Genomic DNA, 18610 nt, shown 5'->3' on the forward strand with positions numbered 1-18610 from the left:
ATATTACATTTCCAATGCCATAAGAAAATGCAGAAATAAGAAGCTACGGTGCAAAACTCTCCTTAGGACTGAACTGTTAGTCTTTTAACTGAGTATAGCCCTGTAAGTGAAATCTGCCCCCCAGTTCAAGAGGATGGAAACTGCTAAATGTCCCTCAAGAGCATTCAGGTTTTTTAATATTCTAAACAAATGCAAATCAATGTGAGCTGGCCTTGACAGAAACATGAGAAGCATGAAGAGTTACCTTTGTGAAAAGATTGAGTTGTTTAGAATAAATTGCTCCTGAAGTTACTCTCATCTTACGCACGCCCTGCTTACTCCTGATTCCCTCAGCTGTCGAGTATTCCTCTTCACCAGATCATTCTGCACATCCACTTTTTCTCTATAGTACTTTCTGTTGTGCATTTGGTTTATGTTTCTTCATATGGCCAAATAGGAGTTTCTGGGGAGGTCACTGTGCATCACCAAAGATGTAGTCAGTGGTGTCACACCTTCATCCCACCGGCTGCTTTTTTTCCTTTGCAGATGTGCTCTAGCAATACCACACTGGGGAAAAAACGGTTCCATTAAATGTGAGTAGTGATGTGACATTGTCATGTGTCTATTCTTTTCTTTTTTTAATTCATGCCTGCGTACTAGTGATACTCTGTTGGTGCACTAGACGATGTACCTCCCCCTGTCAAATGACTGGTCCTGCCACTTGGAATTCAATCATGGCTTTGTGAATTTGATTTTTGAAAACTTGTCATCACCAGCACGGCGGTGCGATTCTTTGTTTTGCACTGAGCAAAGCAACCATTTTTAAACCAAACCAGAGAATCACACTTCCCTTTCCACTGTCAGCCAGTCAAGAAAGGAGCAATGAAATCTGTGGAGTTGTTAATGGTGGCACTGCATGTTCTTGAGAAACTCCCTTGTTCTCTGTTCTGTTTATTGGCATTGCATGCGACTGAATCAAAGAGCACCATTGGCACAGAGAGCCTGGCAAAGATGGAACGCTCACCACTGCAACCCGCCATGAATCTCTGGATGAATTGGTATGCCCTAGCCTGCATGCCAGTGCACCACTGCTATGGGGTGTACCCAAGGAGTTCAGACTGGTGAGAGAATTTTGCTCTTGGAATCTGGGGTAACAAGCAGTAGCTGTACAATTTCCTCAAGACTCAGCAAACGTTTTTGGAAATTGTGGCAGCATTAAGAGGAAGGCTTGAGTGGCAGAGGATCATGCAGGAGGCTATTCCAGTAGAGGAGCATGAAGTGATTGCTATCTGGTATCTGGCCAACATGAATACCTACAGGGAGGTCTGGGAGCAGTTTGGTGTTGGACTTTCCATGGTTGGCGAGATGGTCCTCGAAGTCTGCTTCGTCCTGGAGACTGAACTCATCACAAGACTGTGCCTGGGCACCAAGATAGCAAAGGTAATCCTGCCTTAATTATTTTTTTAATTTTAGCGAACTAAAATTAGCAATAGCGCATCGCTGCATGGATATGGTTATCTCAACTAGGAGAGGGTTGTTTCCGTGGCTGGAATTATACTAAAAATGGATTCGGGATTTGGCTTTTTGTGTACCGATTGAAATGCCTTTTCGTTTCAGCTTATGGATGGATTCAGTCAGCTGGGGTTCCCTCACTGTGTTGGAGCAACAGATGGGACTCATCATAACAATTACTCATCCGTTCTGCTACAGGGAATAGTAGACCACAAGGCTAACGGAGGCTAATGGCAAAAAATGGATATGCAGTGTCTCCATTATCACTAGTCTCTATGAAAATCAAGGGGGTGTTCCCGAGGCCAAAGGGGTTTGGCAGCTGGCTAAAGGCAGCTCCGCCCCCAGGAATGCCGGTGCAGGACTTGTGCCTCTGGGACACTGCCAAGAGGCAGCACCAGCACCCGAACGCCGCACCACTGTGTGGCATCCCGACGCTGGCAGGTATGCCACCCATGATGGCATAAGTGCCTCTTATCCCAGGCGCTTAAATGGGCACTTACGCCGGAGGAGGGGTCACGCTGGCTCCTAAGGAGCTTCGCCCCCTTCTTCAGGATTGCAGCCAAAAGGGCTTTTTATGCTTTCCCTGCTATGCTGCACTGTAGGCTCAGTAGAGAAAGCAAAAATGGAGGGGGGGTTAGGGCCAAAGGGGAGACCTGGTAAGATCGGCATTGGGCCTGTACTTTTGCGTCAGCACAATGAGGGAAAGGGCAGGAGCGGGGGCAGCGGCAACAGTGGGTGGCATGGGAACTGGGGTACGTTGGCATCATTCCTACCTGTTCCTACGCTGCTTGCTGCAGCTGGGGTGGGGGTGAGTTTTCGTGCCCAACATGTGGAGACAGCCCTATTCCCAAATGGCATTGGCATGCATCTTTTAAGCCAGAAATAACCAGATGCTATTACAAAACACCTACATATCCTTGCTTTTCAGCCCCAAAAGTTTGGCTAAGATGATTTGCCAGAAACCATCCATTACCCCAAATGTAGCCCTAAGAAAACATATTCTGGTTGCAATTCTGCGCCTTTAAAATAAAAATCCAGCGTAATGTTGGACTTGGGTAAAAAGACCAGGCTTCCAAGCTGAAACCAAACATCCCTGATTCAGCTTTCTTTTTGCACATGTGCCCTAACCCTCCTACTCTAAGAACTAAAAATAACTGAGTAGTATAAGATGCCGGAGTAGTGCCGCTGTAAATTCCCAAAGCAGCTGTTTCTAGTACCAGAAATAGCTACGCTAGGGCCCAAGTGGCCCTGCCCAGGGCAATATACCCATGTGAACATGCTGCTTGTTGATAGGAAGGATGGCAGATAGTCTGTTTGCCTGATGGGGCTGGAAAGAAACATAACTTCAGTATAAATAACAAGTGTGCAATACTTTCTCTCCGATAACCCATATGGGTGTGTTTTACTTTGGTTGGTGTGCTGATTACAGATGGGGACTGTTTAAGATTATGTGAAATTTGGAAGTTATACCTGTGAGGACTCATTCATTTAGGCCCAAACTAGATGTTATGTTTGGCTGTGAGTGGGATTTGGATTACCCTGAAATGACTGGAATGTTTGCCCAGCCAAACATGGTATTGGGAACCAGTTTAGCTTGGGGGAGGAGGGGAGGGTTTCCAGGTTCCTATTCGCCACTGGCGGGAGGTTTTTGGGGTGGAGCCTGAGGAGGGCGAGGATTGGGGAGGGGAAAGACTTCAATGCCATAGAGTCCAAATGCCAAAGCGGCCATTTTCTCCAGGTGAACTGATCTCTATCGGCTGGAAATCAGTTGTAATAGCAGATCTCCAGCTATTACCTGGATAGGGTTGCCAACCACCAGGTACTATCTGGAGATCTCCTGCTATTACAACTGATTTCCAGGTGATAGAGATCAGTTCTCCTGGAGAAAATGGCCGCCTTGGCAATTGGACTCTATGGCATTGAAGTCCCTCCCCTCCCCAAACCCCACCCTCCTCAGGCTCCGCCCCAAAAACCTCCCACCAGTGGCTAAGAGGGACCTGGCAACCCTTTTCCAGGAGGTTGGCAACCCTAGAGAAGGGGCTTCAGCCTCCCTGTTTCTCAAGTCGAAATGGCCTTGGGGCCTATTTGCCCCACTGTGGGGCTCCAAGCACACTGAACGTTGCACCTGGAGAATCCCAGTCCAAACCGAATATCTCATTTGGGCCTTACATAATTCACCATCCAATAATGCAATCCCCGTGTAGAATCCAGCTCTGTATTTCTCCACTATGTCACATGCTCTCCTTTGCTTCTATTCAGAAATCAAATAAATCACTCACTCATTCACTTTCCCTTGCCCTGCTAATTCTACACTTGAAATCTACCATTATATAAGGGTACGGGGTAATTTCTCATATGCAGGTTAATCTAGTAATTTTCGTTGTGCTTAACTGGGCATCATATCTACTGTGCCCCTGACAAGTGATAAGAGAATAGCCATCACGTTCTATGCCTTGGAGCATAAGATGTTGCATTTGGGCTCATTCTTGATACACAAAGGACAAAAAGTACTAGACAAAAATCACCCTGGTTTTTTGTAGGCAACAAGTTCCCATGCCTTTGCTTCAATCAGTAAGGCAGTGCTAAATTCAGCTTTTATTGAGTGAAGCTTTTATTTGCTGGATTTTCTGCAATTAAGGCATTTAAAGGTACAAAAATCCTGCCAGAAAAGGAAATATAGAAGATCCGAGATCAAAACCCTGCTTAGCTATGACGCTCAGTTGGTGATCTGACAGTCAAACCTCACTCTCTCTCTTTTAAGCCTAGCACATAGATCTGAGGAAAAGAAATAAATACAGATTATTGTAATCTCCTTGAACTCTTAAATTATGCAAGGAAAACTGTATAAGGAATGCTACCAGCAAGCCCAAAAGTGGCATCAAGCGCTTATATTTTATATTTCTTTACTTACGGTTTTACTGCCACTCCTGCTACACTTCTCATACATCATTCGAGTCAGCTGAAAACAACCTCCTGGCGGTCCCTGGCCCATGAAATTTCTGGCTATCCTCAACCGGGGTTTTTCAGCCCTGGCCCCAGCCTGGTAGAACTCTCTGTTGAATGAGACCCGGGCCTTGCAGGACCTGCTCAGTTCTGCAGGGACCGTAAGACAGAGATGTTCCGTCAGGCCTATGGTTGAGCAGTGGTTTTACAGCTGCTGTCCCCTTTCCTTTCTGCTCCCCATCTGGCATAATCTGGCCATGATTGCTTTTAGGGCACTATTTTAATTTTAGCTAATTTGAGTTTTAAAGTTTTTATACGTATATACACATATTTGATTGTTTTAATGTACAAATGGTGGTATTATGGTTGTTGTTAGCAGCTCTGAGCTCGGCTTGTGCCGAGGAGTGGGAAATCAAACCTGTTTCTCCAGATTAGAGTCCACCGCTCTTAACCACTACACCACATTGTCTCTCATACTGGAATCCCCAAGCAGGAAGGAGAGGGAATGGCAAGGAGCACAATATGCAAATTTTGGACCCTTCTTGCTGTCTGCTGCTACTACAGTATATTGCTCAGTGCTGTCCTTTTGTGTCTTTCCAGACAACTATCCAACAGGAGAGATTCCCTTCACTCATCAATGCTGAGCCTACAATGCATCCAACAGCCACAGAGACCAGTGTGCTGCCTGTTAGTGTTGCCAGCTCTCCTGTTCTAGACTGCATCCTTGCAAGCCATATGACAGACTTTTGTATGACCAGCAACAAGACTTTTGTATGACCAGTCAACAGACTTAGAGACAAATGTTGTGTCCCTTTAACAGAAGCTTAATGTGTGGAAATGAGCAGCTGAAGCTTATCAGCTGAAGCATGAAGGTAAATGACATCATCCAATAAACAACATCCTCTTAAACCTCTCTTAAAGGTACAGGACATTTTTTTCCTCCAGGCAACCCTAATGCTATGTTGGTTGCCTTTAAACATGGCTTTGGATTCGCATCTTTCCCATCTACCAACTAAGGGCATCATGCGCCTCACTTCTGATGGTCCCCTCTATGTAGGAGGCTCATTCAGCCACAGCATATGTGAGCTAATTTTCAATGGCTGTGCCCACACTTTGGAATAGCCTGCCGTATGTGGTATGGAAAGCTCCTACACTCTATTCATACTGTAAAAGGTGCGACCTGGAATTATTTTGACACACCTGTAGCATCAGTTACTGATATCTCTGGCAGCCAAAATGACGTTTTAACTTGATCCATTTTAATTTGTTTTAACTATGTTTACATGTTATAAGCTATTTTGTGTATTGTAGAAAGGTGGAATATAAATAAATAAGCAGAGTTAATTCTCTGATAGGCATGCTGTGACAGTTAGTATAGCTTGCAAAAGGACTGGAGTCTGCCGCACCATGAGAATTGCTTTCAGTATGACTGAAATAATGAATAAATGTGTGGACTGAATCACAGCTGTGTTTCTGTTTGATGGAATCCAGTCCTGCCTTCTGCTCCAGATTGAGCTCAGCTGTTTTCAACATGGGATTCTCACTGGGTTTTTTTTTTGGGGATATCCTCCAATGTTGCATAACTGTGTTCAGAGAAGGGGAAGCCTGTTCAGGTTACATGATCTCCCTGGAGTGACAGTAATGAACCCCATCTGCATCAGGGGTACGGTGCATGGAGAATTGAACAAAATGATTGGTGTGTGAAGCAGCCAATCCGCATGATGGAATTCCTTCAAGGGTTGTCTTGGGAGCCTTGGATAGCCTCTGTTTTCTTACCATGCTAACTGTACAGTCTGTAGGTATGCTTGGGTCCGACGCCAGGTTTGCCGTGCTGTGTCTGCCAACTGTGTGTCCAGCTCAGTGTGCAGTTGTATTTATTCAAAAAACATATATGCTGTCTCTCCAGAGCTTTACTTGATGTCATGTGCAAAGAAAAAACAGCACAAAATAATAAAAACAACATGTGAATATTTATTTTGAACATTTTTGTGCCACCTCTCTAGCAAACGGACTCGAGCCATCTACAGATAAGATGCCACCACTGAAAATGTACCATTTCTGGTCTGGTGGTTTATTATTAATAAAACAAGCCACAGGCATAAAAACATTCTGCAGCCTAAAATGTTATCTATAAAACAGTTAAGAGGACTACTCCTGAAAATGTGGGTTCTAGTTCTCCCTCTTCCTTCCTTTGCTGATCATTTTGTTGCTGGCCAAAAGATAAGTTTGTATCATAGAAGCATACTCCATTGGTGCTTTCCCCAGTGAGCTATTAAGGAAATGGCAGGAGTTTGCATATATTCTTGTTCTAGAATAAGAGTTGGTTTTTATATGACAACTTTCTCTACTGCTTAAAGAATCAAACCAGATTACAATCACCTTCCCCTTCCCAGACACCCTGTGAGGTAGGTGGGGCTGAAAGAGCTCTAAGAGAGCTGTGACTAGCCCAAGGTCACCCAGCTGGCTTCATGTGTAGGAGTGGGGAAACAACCCCAGATTAGCCTCCGCCACTCATGTAGAGTGGGGAATCAAACCCGGTTCTCCAGATCAGAGTCCACTGCTCCAAACCACCGCTCTTAACTACCACACCAGGCCTGCATCCCATTTCCCTGAGAAAAGGTTGGAGCCACTTCTCTCCAAATCAGACCTCTTGTGCAGTGGAGATCTCTGGCAGCCTATACAGGTTGTTGCCTCTACCATGTGAAATGTGAAAGTATGTGAGGGAAATGGTTGGAATTGTTATATTAAGAAATCATTATAAAGCTGCAACAGCTTCCCACTGTCCATCAAGAGGAAGCCGTCTCTAATGACTACATCACAGATGTTTGGCTCACAATTTCACTGTAGTCTTGAAATTTGTTCCTGCACGTGATTGAACCTTATTAAACACACTGGGGCCTTGCCAGAAAGAAAGATGATGGCAATTTTACTGACCACGGCTCACAATCCTTTTAAGTATCAGCTCACACAATATAACGTTTTCAGGAAACCATTCATAAAGTAGAGAAAAAATTAGGTACCTGTGCTGGCCCACAGCAAAACCCAAAAACAAACGCTTACGTACTCTTACTAAAAGTAAAGGTAAAGGTCCCCTGTGCAAGCACTGGGTCATTCCTGACCCTTGGGGTGACGTCACATCCCGACATTTACTAGGCAGACTTTGTTTACAGGATGGTTTGCCAGTGCCTTCCCCAGTCATCTTCCCTTTACCCTCAGGAGGGGCTGTGGCTCAGTGGTAGAGCATCTGCTTGGCATGCAGGTCTCAGGTTCAATCCCCGGCATCTCCAGTTAAAGGGACTAGGCAGGTAGGTGATGTGAAAGACCCCTGCCTGAGACCCTGGCGAGCTGCTGCTGGTCTGGATAGACAATACTGATTTTGATGGACCAAGGGTCTGATTTAGTGTAAGGCAGCTTCATGTGTCCTCATTTTACTGACCTCGGAAGGATGGAAGGCTGAGTCAACCTCGAGCCGGCTACCTGAAACCAACTTCCATTGGGATCGAACTCAGGTCGTGAGCAGAGCTTGGACTGCAGTACTGCAACTTACCACTCTGCACCACGGGGTTCCAAAATAGGAAGTACCACAGTTTTTTCCCACCCTGTCCATACTTCTTAAAATTAAACAAGAGTCCAGCGGCACGTTAAAGGACTAAAAAATGGAAGCCCAGTGGCTTCTTAAAACTTTTCAGTCCTTCAGCGGTGTGCCTATTTTGCCACAACTTTATTACCTCTCCCCCTCCCCCTGATGCGCAACAATATATGTCAGGAACGCCCCCGAGGTTGCACAGAATGTTTTCCTATCTCGGCCATTTATGCGCAGGGAGGTTTTGCCCTGGATTTGCCGCTCTCTAGATGCACGTTTTCCCCATCTGAATTCTCAAAACTCTGCACGGGGGGGGGGGGGGCTTATTGATGGCTTCCAGAACCATCCTTCCCGAGACTTTAAGGCCATTTATGCACGGGGACGTTTTACCTTGGATTTGCCACCTTCCAAATCTGCTTGGAGGCTTATTGTTTGAGTTTTTAGAATTCATTTAAAAATATATATATTATTATTATTTTTCAAACTAGTTCACATTCTATTATATCGTTCCATTCACATAGTATATATTATAAAGAATTTCTATCTTATCATGAAAGAAATATATATAGTTGACTTCCCCTCCCCCTCCTCTGTCCATTTGATATTATTTCTCTTTGTATTTAGTGTCTAATTCATTGTAATAAACCACCTTCATCATTACCTTAAACTCTTAGTTATTAACGTATCTTAACTACTTCAAAAAACTTGAATTAGATCAAAACATACCCCTTAATGTTTCCCAAATCAAGTTCATTCACACAACACGTTGTCCATGCCCCCCATCCTTCCACAAATTCAGCATTTTCTTTTTGACTTATTAACGCGGCAAGTTTTGCCATTTCAGCCAGTTTTATCATTTTATCGATCCAAGCGGTCTTATCTGGTATTTCAGATCGTTTTCCATGTCATTGCATAGACCAATCTTGCAGCGACAGTGGCGTGTATCAAAAATGATCTCTGAGTCATGAGTTTTCAGAATTCAGAAATGAAGGGGGGGGGGGAAACGCGCCTGTAGAGAGCGGCCGAGGCCAGGCCCAACCGTCTTTCCCGCCTTTCCCAACGGCGGCTTCCCGGCAGGAGGAGGGAGAAAGAGGCGGGGCATCCCAGTCGGTGGGGCGGGGCCGGCTCTTTCGCCGACCCCGCCCCCTTTTGCCCAACCCCCGGAAGTCTCCTCAGCCTCCACGGGGCCGCCTTGCCGCAGGCGCCTTTTCCCCTTTTCCCAAGGCGCCAGGGCGGCCGCGCGTCCTCCGCGAGGGAGCGGAACCAACCAGCGCGCCCGGAACTGGGTCTCGCCCCGCCCCTTTCCGCGTCTCGCCTCGGCCGCCCGCCGGCCATGCGGCGGGTAGCCGAGACTCCTCTTCGCCTGCTGCTCCTCCTCCGCTGGGGTTTGAGGGGCAGGAGGGGAAGCGCCTGACTGGCGGCTCCTTCATGTGGCGGCGCCGGTGAGGGGAGCGGGCGGGCGAGGGAGGGGAGGGTGTGTGTGCGTGTGCGCGCGCAGGTCTTTAAAAAGGGTGGGGGGGGAGACCATGTTGCTCTCGCTGGTGCTGCACACCTACTCCATGCGCTACGTGCTGCCCGCCGCCGTGATGATGGGCACGGCCCCCACCTACATGCTGGCCTGGGGAGCCTGGCGCCTGCTCTCCGCCCTGCTGCCCGCCCGCCTCTACCACCAGGTGGACGACCGGCTGTACACCATCTACCAGAGCATGGTGCTCTTCTTCTTCGAGAACTACACCGGCGTACAGGTGACTGACCGTGGGATGCGAACGCTGCACACGCGCGCCCCATCCAGTCGTGGAGAATTGAGGCCGTGGCTTCTTTGGGGAAGGGGGCCAGACGTCGGTGGCGTCTTCGGTGTCCAAAGGGGTTCATGCACATTTTTTTTTGTTTTGGTTACAGTTTAGGACACTATGGCCGTTTATGCCCAGGAGGTTTTGCCGTGGGGTTGCCACTCTTGAGATGCACTTTTATTCCCAACCAAATTCTCAAAGCTCAACAGTAAGCCCCCATGCAGAGTTTTAAGAATTTGGATGGGGGAAATGTGCATCTAGAGAGGGGGAAATCCAAGGCCAAGCCTCCCATGGGGAGGGGCCATGGCTCAGTGGTAGAGCATCTGCTTGGCATGCAGAAGGTCCTAGGTTCAATCCCCGGCATCTCCAGTTAAAGGGACTAGGCAGGTAGGTGATGTGAAAGACCCCTGCCTGAGACCCTGGAGAGCCGCTGCCGGTCTGAGCAGACAATACTGACTTTGATGGACCAAGGGTCTGATTCAGTATAAGGCAGCTTCATGTGTTCATAAATGGCCTTTGTTTAGTGGTCTCTCCTGAACAGGCTCTGACTTCTTGCGCGCAAATGCACGTACCCTGAATATGTTGATGTGCTGTGTGTGCACATATAGGATTAGGGATGTATGTGTCCTAAAAAGCAGGAAAGAGCCATGCTGCTTTCAAAAAAATACATACACAATGTTGCACATATGTGCCCTTCACTCTTGGCAGAACATGCTGTAATTGAATATGCACACCTGAGTACAAGTGAGAACTAGCTTTTCTGCTTGAGGGAGAGGGTGAAGGTGTTTTATGTCTGGACGCTGACACTTTACATGTTAATGTGGTGAGGGAAACAGAGAGAACAATGCAATAAAAGTGAATGTTCTAGCTGGGTTTACATATGAATTACAGGTATGGAATGGAAAAAGCAGAATAGATTAAAATAGCCCCCTGTAGTGGTAAGTTTAAAATAATACTGATGCTCAAGCCTGTTCAGAAGGAAACCAAGCACTCTCACCAGGAAGCCCTGCCCCAGTCTCACGTGTCTGGGGGTGGGAGGAAAATGCAACACATGCTCAAAAGGCCTGTGCTTTGGCAAGGATGTTGTAGAACACCTCTCTTCTGTGAAGGTTGGTGGTCATTGGTACAACTTTTTGTAGTCATCCTACACCAGGCTGTGAGGATTTTTAAAAAGTGACCATAAGCAACCTTAAGCACTTAATCTGTTCAATTTAATTTTCAGTTTATCAAAACATTTAATTTTGGGGGAGGGGGGTTGGTCATTCCACATATTCAGCAACCTTCAGTGGTTGAACTGGAAAACTGTCCTAGGGAACAACTTTGGATGACCCTAAAGATTTTACCATATAACCTTTACAACAACACATGAGGCAGATTATGCTGAGAGACTGAAATTCTGGCACTGTGGGATTTGAACCTTGGCCTTCCAGAATTTAGTTCAACATTTAACTACCAGCGGGAGATTCCAGCATTTACCTTTGGAGTCTAGGTTGTGCCCTTGTAAGTCTGATGTTGAGACAATTACCCATATTTTATTGTATTGTGAATTTTATTGGGATGTCAGAAACAGGCTGATTTTGCCCATGTTGACTGAGTTTTTAGACATTCAGATGACTATTATTACTTATTTGAGGATAAAGATGTCAACATTTCCTACACAGTGGCAAAGTTTTGTTGTATTGCCACTAGAGTGCAGAGAGCTCTGGTTAGCGTAACAAAATTGTAATTCTGGCTCTGTATTGATCAGTTTTAACGTTGCTTATCTGCTGGTCACGTGACCATAAATAAACTAAGCTAAACTAAACATTTAACTACTGAACCACAGTGGTCTTGAAAAAATTAGTGTGTAGCTAATGAAGGTTATTTACACCAGGGATCCCCAGTGTGGTGCCCATGGATGCCATGGCACCCACCAACGCCTTGTCAGGCTCCCGAAAAAATTTTTTAGAAAGAGGGCATGGCCAGGTAGGACTTTTGCCCAGCAAGGGTTCTGGTTGGCCACTTGGAATTTGATTGGCTGTGCAGATTTTTAGGAGTGTTGCTTTGACAGCAGCTGCCACCACATCACAAGGATCTTCACTGTGGGACTGAAGGTGGCTGGCTGGCTCCACCTCCTGAGGCAGCCAGTTTGTGGCTGCGCCCGCCACATTGTGTCAGAATTCCAAAGGTGCCCATAGGCTCAAAAAGGTTGGGGACCCCTGATTTACACACATTCACGCAAAATGTCGGAATGAAAAAGGATATCGTGGAACTTGCAAAGGTGCAGAAAAGAGCAACCAAAATGATCAAGGGGCTAGATCAACTGCCCTATCAGTTAAAATGCTTAGGGCTGTTTAGCTTAGAAAAAAAGACAAGTAAGGGGAGACATGATAGAAGTCTATGAAATTATGCAGGGTGTGGAGAGCGTGGACCAGGAAGAAGCTTTTCTCCTTGACTCCTAATACTAGAACCTGGGGTCTTCCACTGAAGCTGAAGGGTGGGAGATTCAGGACAAACAAAAGGACTTCTTCATACAACACATAGGATGTGGTGATGGCTGCCAACTTGGGATGCTTTAAAAAGGGAGTGGGCAAATTCATGGAGGACAAGGCTATGAATGGCTGCTAGTCATGGTGGAGATCTACTCCCTCCAGTACCAGAGATAGTATGTGTCTTTATATCAAGTTGCTCGGGAGCACAGGCAGAAGGATGTTGTTGCAGCCATCCTGTTCATGGCTTCCTAGAACCAGCTGGTCAGCCACTGTGAACAGAATGCTGGACTTGGTGGACCTTTGGTCTGATCCCGCATGGCTCTTCTTATGTTCTTAATGGTTTTCCCCAGTCTTCTAACATATGCTTGTATATGTCTGTGCATTGTGTCTAAAACATTTTTATTCCGCCCTTCCTCTAAGGAGCTCAGGGCAGCATGGATGGGTTTTTTTCTTTCCACATTTTATGATCACAACAATCCTTTGAGGTAGGTTAGGCTGAAGACAGTGTCTGGCCCAAAATTATCCAATTAGTTGTTGTGGCAGAGTGGGAATTTGAAACAAAGGTTCCCAGATTATAGTGTAAAACTAACCATACCAATGGTTTTAGCCCATAGATTAGGCCCTCAGGTGGGTTGCAGAATCCAACCTCCTGGGTCATGAGCCTCTTATTCTTAATTCAAGTTTGATTGGGAACTGTAGTTGTGTAACTTTTAATGCCTGGTAATGGTAAATAAAGAAGTCTTTTGTCTGAAGGACAACAGAATATTTGTATCCAAGTACAGTCAGAGTGAGTTCCAGTAGAGGGCGCAGTCCTTTTTCAAGGCTATTTTCATCAGTGACTTATGTAACTCTAGCACAGTGATAGTGGTTTGGGCGACACGTGGTTCTTTGATGTGCCACTTGTGGGTCTTTTGAGCACCATTCCTCAGTGTGGCATCTTGCCCCATGTTTCAAGAAAGTAAGGAAGGCTGTTGGCTTTGAGGGCTTTTGGTTGGCAGGTGGTCCCCAACTTGAAATATCTGCCACCAGAGGAATGGGTAAGCTGCAAGTCTCCTTATGGTGCAGGCCTCATGCCAGGGATGTTAGTAAATGTGACTGTTTGGGTTGATGACAAATGTGAATGTGGCTCTTTGCAAGCTGTGGAATGAGTCCCATTGCTTTAGCACATACGTACAAACATGTGTACAAAATTCTCTATTGGTTGACTAAATACATTCATTCAGTATCACTGAACACAGTTCAGTCACTACTTACCACTCTTTTTTATGTTCACCTTCAGGATTGTGTAAAGTAAGTTTAATAGCTTTTCAAATGATACAGAGGTGTGGGAAAGTGAACGGCTGATTAGTGTTGTCAGTCAAACTAGTTTGGATTCCACCTAGATTTTTGCAGGCACAAAAAGGGGTGCTTTTTGCTGATCCCCCCCTTCCCATGGGAGACCAACTCCCGCCCCCTCCCCCGGCTATTTCTGGGGGTTCTCCATCTTCCTGGAACAGCATTTCAGAGTGTGATTTGGGCTGCCACTTGAGTGAGGAATCAGTTAAAATTATCCCCAGCGCACAGAAATCTAGGATGAATCCAAACCATATTTACAAGATTCCCAAAACTTCTGTGCTACCTCATTCAGCAATACTATTGTATGATTGATTAATATATTGTATTGTATGATTGATTAATATATTAGGAATAATCTTGCTTTTGTATTGGGGATTATTAGTGACCCTCTGCTGTCCAGAAAATTATCATGAAGTCATGCTTTCTTTGTATTAATCTTGCTTGCTGGTAAATACAATTATAGCTGCTTCTGGTTACGCACACTCTTCAAACATGTATATTTGGAAGCAACCTGTTTTGAGATCACTAAGATTTGTGAGCAAGTATTAAGGATCAGTTGTAAGATCTAGTACTGTTTCCAGTATGCAGATGTTCCACATTTTGTTCACCCAGCCACAAAACAGATGTCTCGTGGTTCCTGTATTTGAGCAGGCCTGAATGAATCTAGTGACCTTGAGGTCAAAGGCTTCTGCATCCTGTTATCCTGTGCAGTTCTGTACGTCAAGTGCTTTTTCACCCCCTTCCCCTCATTCATGAATGAAATCAATTTTGTCAGTCTTCTTAAAATTTGTGTTGAAACACAGTATCTTTCCACTGATAGAAAAGCAAAAATATTTGATATATATTGGATCAGATAAGTTCTTATATGTAAATTTTCCTCATTATATGCATACATATTTCTCCCATGAGGCTACTTAAATGGAGTAGATGAGGAAGACCATTGCAAATGGTTTACTTACAAAAAATAGCTTGAAGGTTGAGTTATTGGTCAGTATGATACACTTTGCTGGGGAAAAAGGAAATTTTTATGAGCATATTGGTTATTTTTTCTACAAGATAATATAAATATTTATATGATCATCTACTTTCTTTTTAAAGTACTTCTGTAGAATTACCCAACTTAGCTGTTTATCCCTTAGTTATATAAGCAAAAGTAAACCCATTATACCTGCAGTACAATCCTAAAGAGAGTTACTCCAGTCTAATCCCAATGAAATGAATGGGGTTAGGCTGAAGTAACTCTCTTTAGGATTGCACTGATGGTCATAGTGGCTTCAGCAGAGTTCCATGTGGTGTCAAGGGGATCAAAAATAGCATTTACAACAAAGAGAGAGAGAGGTAGTACTACTTCCATTTTTTTCCAAGATGTGCGCTGAAGTGGGGACTTGTTACATTTTCAGTCATGATAATTTGTTTCATTAAATTGTTGATCCATTGTTTTAAATGTATTCTTTAACTCCCCTCTAAATAAATGTGCTAATGAAGTACCTTTTCTCTCCTAGATAATTCTCTATGGGGATTTGCCAAAAACAAAAGAGAATGTAGTTTATATATCAAATCATCAGTGTACAGGTCAGTATATCCCTTCCTCGACTATAAGAAATGTTCAGTAGAAAATATGATTGTGCATAGTGAAATACCCCAGATTTAACTTGAAACCCAGATTTATATGGTATTAAATGTGTATATTCACTCGGACCCAGAAGAATAAATTCCCTGTATGATGAGGCTTCAAAGCTTGTCTGCAAAAGTGTCCCTGCTTGTTTTCTGAGAAGCTGCTTCAAAACCTGGGGGAAACTAGGAACAAATTTTGAAGATAGTAATTTTGTTTGAGGCAGCAAAAATAGGAATCCCCACTGTGCACATATAAGCCACTGCCTCTACCTAAGATGTCTTTATAAATCAGGGCCCAGGTTCTCAATTTAAGTCTGTCATGTTTGTTATTACTCACTGGATTTGAGGTTACTAGTTGCTTGGTTGTGAATTTGGTTTAGTGATTTGCATCAGTCAGAGGGCTTCTGGGGATCTTGGTAAAAGTGCAGAATAATATCCTGTAATAACTTGGTTGTTGTTTTTTAACTGTTCCATAATATGATGGTGATATATTACAGCAAAATGTGTTGTGCTTAACCCTGATTCTTCAAGGAGTTGGTATAGGAGTTAGTGTCATGTTAGGACTAGGGGGACGGAGTTCAAATTCCCACATAGTCATGAGGTTGGCTGAATCTCATCAGTTCTTCTCTCCTATTTACCAGAGAGAGTTGTGAGAATGAAGTGGGGGGGGGGGCATGTATGTATAAGCAATGGGCTTATCCTGGAATACCTCTACGTAGGATTGCATTGTTAATGCAGTTGTAAAAAGAGCTTCCTTTGCATTGCTGATAAGTTTACAACCAATACAAGACTTCCCATTGAAAATAATGTATTTTCAATGACTATTACCTATTCAATGGACTATTCAAAAGGACTGTTACCTATGCCAAAAAAATTAGTTTTGCAAGTATTTTAATGTTAGGTTATATGCATGAACATTTGTGTTTTGTCTTTGCAGTTGATTGGATTATAGCAGACATGTTGGCCATCAGGCAGAATGCGCTTGGACATGTTCGATATGTTTTGAAGGATGGGTTAAAATGGCTTCCTTTGTACGGGTGGTATTTTTATCAGGTAAATCATTAACCTATTCCCGTGTTGCGTCAAGTAACTGGCTCTTACTGCATTTATTTTTTTATTTCAGTTCTTAATATTTACCAGTGAGTAAATCCCAGTAAGGTCAGTGAAACCTGTCTACAAGTAAAGCCTACTTAGGATTGCAGCAGCACAGTCAATTATCCTGGTAATGAGAGTGTGTGTATCACATTGCTGAAGTACTAGTAAAAGATTCTTCTAACTGCCTTTGTGTTAGCTTGCCATATCTGTCCTTTATCACTAAGAGGGTGTGTCTGTGGGTCTCAGGTTGGTATCATGTCAAAAACTAGAGATTAACTCATTGAATTTGATGTGAGATATTGTCTACTAAGATAATCTGTGCCTGTGTCCCAATTACTGGAACATGAAGGATTATAGTTAATGAGGATATTGAGAATCCACATTGTTCAGGGCCAAATTGGCCATATAAACAGTATAATTAAAGTAAGATATTGAGAATCCTTGATATTTTAGTTCTGTGGACTCTAATGCAAGTGAAAAGGCATGTTTATGGGATAATATATCTGCTGTAGCGTGAATACATAATATGTTAGCAAAATTGGTTGTCTTTCAGAAGATCAGCAAGTAAGTAAGCAGTAGACTAGAACTCAGTGCTTTTGTAGTTCTTGTGTCTTTGTCACAGTGAAAATTAAGTGACAGACCAGTCCTTTTCCTATATGGACTACTTGCTTAACTCGTTCTTAATATTCTTTCCCTTTTGCTTTTTCTCCTTTAGTTGAGCTTCATATGGTTTTCATCCTAATAGAATGCCAGGGTGATCTATTGAGTTAGACACAATAGTTGTAAGTGCATCTTGAGACTTGCAAAGGCAAAAGCCATGTGGGATGGGGTTGTAGTAAAAAAGACTGTTTAGCAGCCTTCAGCCAAAAATCTAGCTGGTTCTAGCCTTGTTTGTCTTTAATCTCCGGGTGTTTGTAATGCTATTTGGAAAATAGAAAGTGGGAAGATACAGTGGATGCATTATTAATTCCATTCGTGAATGACGGTACTTACTTGTATTTAAGTAAAAGTGTTACATTATTAAAGATACATAAAGTTGACAGGTTTTTTATTCTCCTTTTCATGCCAAATGCTGCTTTATTTTTTCACATTTCCTGCTCTTCCTGTTGATGCTGTATCAGTGATGTCATTTACACTCGACTAAAACTTTCCAGTGACAATTAATTACAGAATTGTGATGGAATGCTTATTTCCAACCTCTGCTAAACATCCTGTTGTGTGATATATATAAAATACTAAATGCGTAGAAAGCAGAGAACAAGTTTGAGGAAGAGTTATTGGTAAACACATCCTGGTTTTTGATTGTCTACAAAACAACCCCTTAAATCATTAGAGAAAGAATTTGAAAGATCTAAACATGTGTTATCAGGTTCCTGGAAGAATATTTTGGCACATGTTTAAAGTAGTTGCCCAGACAATCACCATATTCAGCATAGTTGGATGGAGTGACCATGGGTATGGCTGAGAAGTACCAGTTTAGAAAGTAATACTGTATCTCCTGGTTTTAGAAAATTGCTTCAGTTGCAAACATATTTACTTGGAAGTCCCACTGATCTGAACAGAACTTACTGCCAAGTAAACGTAATCATCTTTAGAATTGCAGGTTAAAATTGCTTTTAAGCTCTAAGTTTTATATTGGCTCTTTAATTTATACCCACACATGCACACACAAAGCCGTTAAATACCATTATTTACAAAAAATTGGATAGTTATAGAGATTATATCTATGCAAATAACTAAAAGGATCTTTCCTCCAGACTAGAGAGCTTTCTTCTAACTTAAGTGTTCTTCCAATGGAAGAGCCTTTTTTGGAGGAAGACTCCTTTGACTAGAGGAAGGCTTCAAATTATGCTCTTTGGTAAGATAGGGTAGGATCCATCCAACCCCTTTTATGTCCCTTTAGTAAATAACAAAATTCCATACTTCAGGGTTGATCTAAAGTTCTTTTCTTATACCACTTTTCATCATTACTTAACCAGTTAACGAATAGAAGATATTTGAATAAAGACCTTTTCTTCTTCATTTGATTATTTAACTAACTTTGTTAAATCTCTTACTGTAGTCCCCTTACTTTGTACTAAAGAACTTTACAACTATAGGTATTGAAAGACAGAAATCCTTTTTGGTTTTGCTGAGATTACTTTAAAAGAGAACGACATTGCTGTTAATAAGCATTGAAAGTCTTGTACAACCTGTTCGTCTCTACTTTTGAAATTATCTGATTCCACATCAGGTCTTTATGAGGAGAGTGGAGATATGCTCAGGGAAAACTTACCTTTATATAGTTC

At 43.4% G+C, this 18610-nt stretch overlaps 1 protein-coding gene across 1 annotated transcript in view; it reads left to right on the plus strand.

Annotated features, from left to right (window-relative positions):
- Nucleotides 1–9543: 9543 nt before the first annotated feature.
- Nucleotides 9544–18610, plus strand: part of AGPAT5 (1-acylglycerol-3-phosphate O-acyltransferase 5) — a 30333-nt gene continuing 21266 nt past the window's right edge. Inside the window, exons 1-3 of the mRNA XM_056856491.1 lie at nt 9544–9762; nt 15116–15185; nt 16165–16280. Coding sequence (XP_056712469.1) covers nt 9544–9762; nt 15116–15185; nt 16165–16280 — 405 coding nt within the window. The remainder of the gene's footprint in view (nt 9763–15115; nt 15186–16164; nt 16281–18610) is intronic.

The sequence above is a fragment of the Euleptes europaea genome, chromosome 10 (assembly GCF_029931775.1).
Source record: "Euleptes europaea isolate rEulEur1 chromosome 10, rEulEur1.hap1, whole genome shotgun sequence".
In the NCBI taxonomy this organism is placed as follows: domain Eukaryota; kingdom Metazoa; phylum Chordata; class Lepidosauria; order Squamata; family Sphaerodactylidae; genus Euleptes; species Euleptes europaea.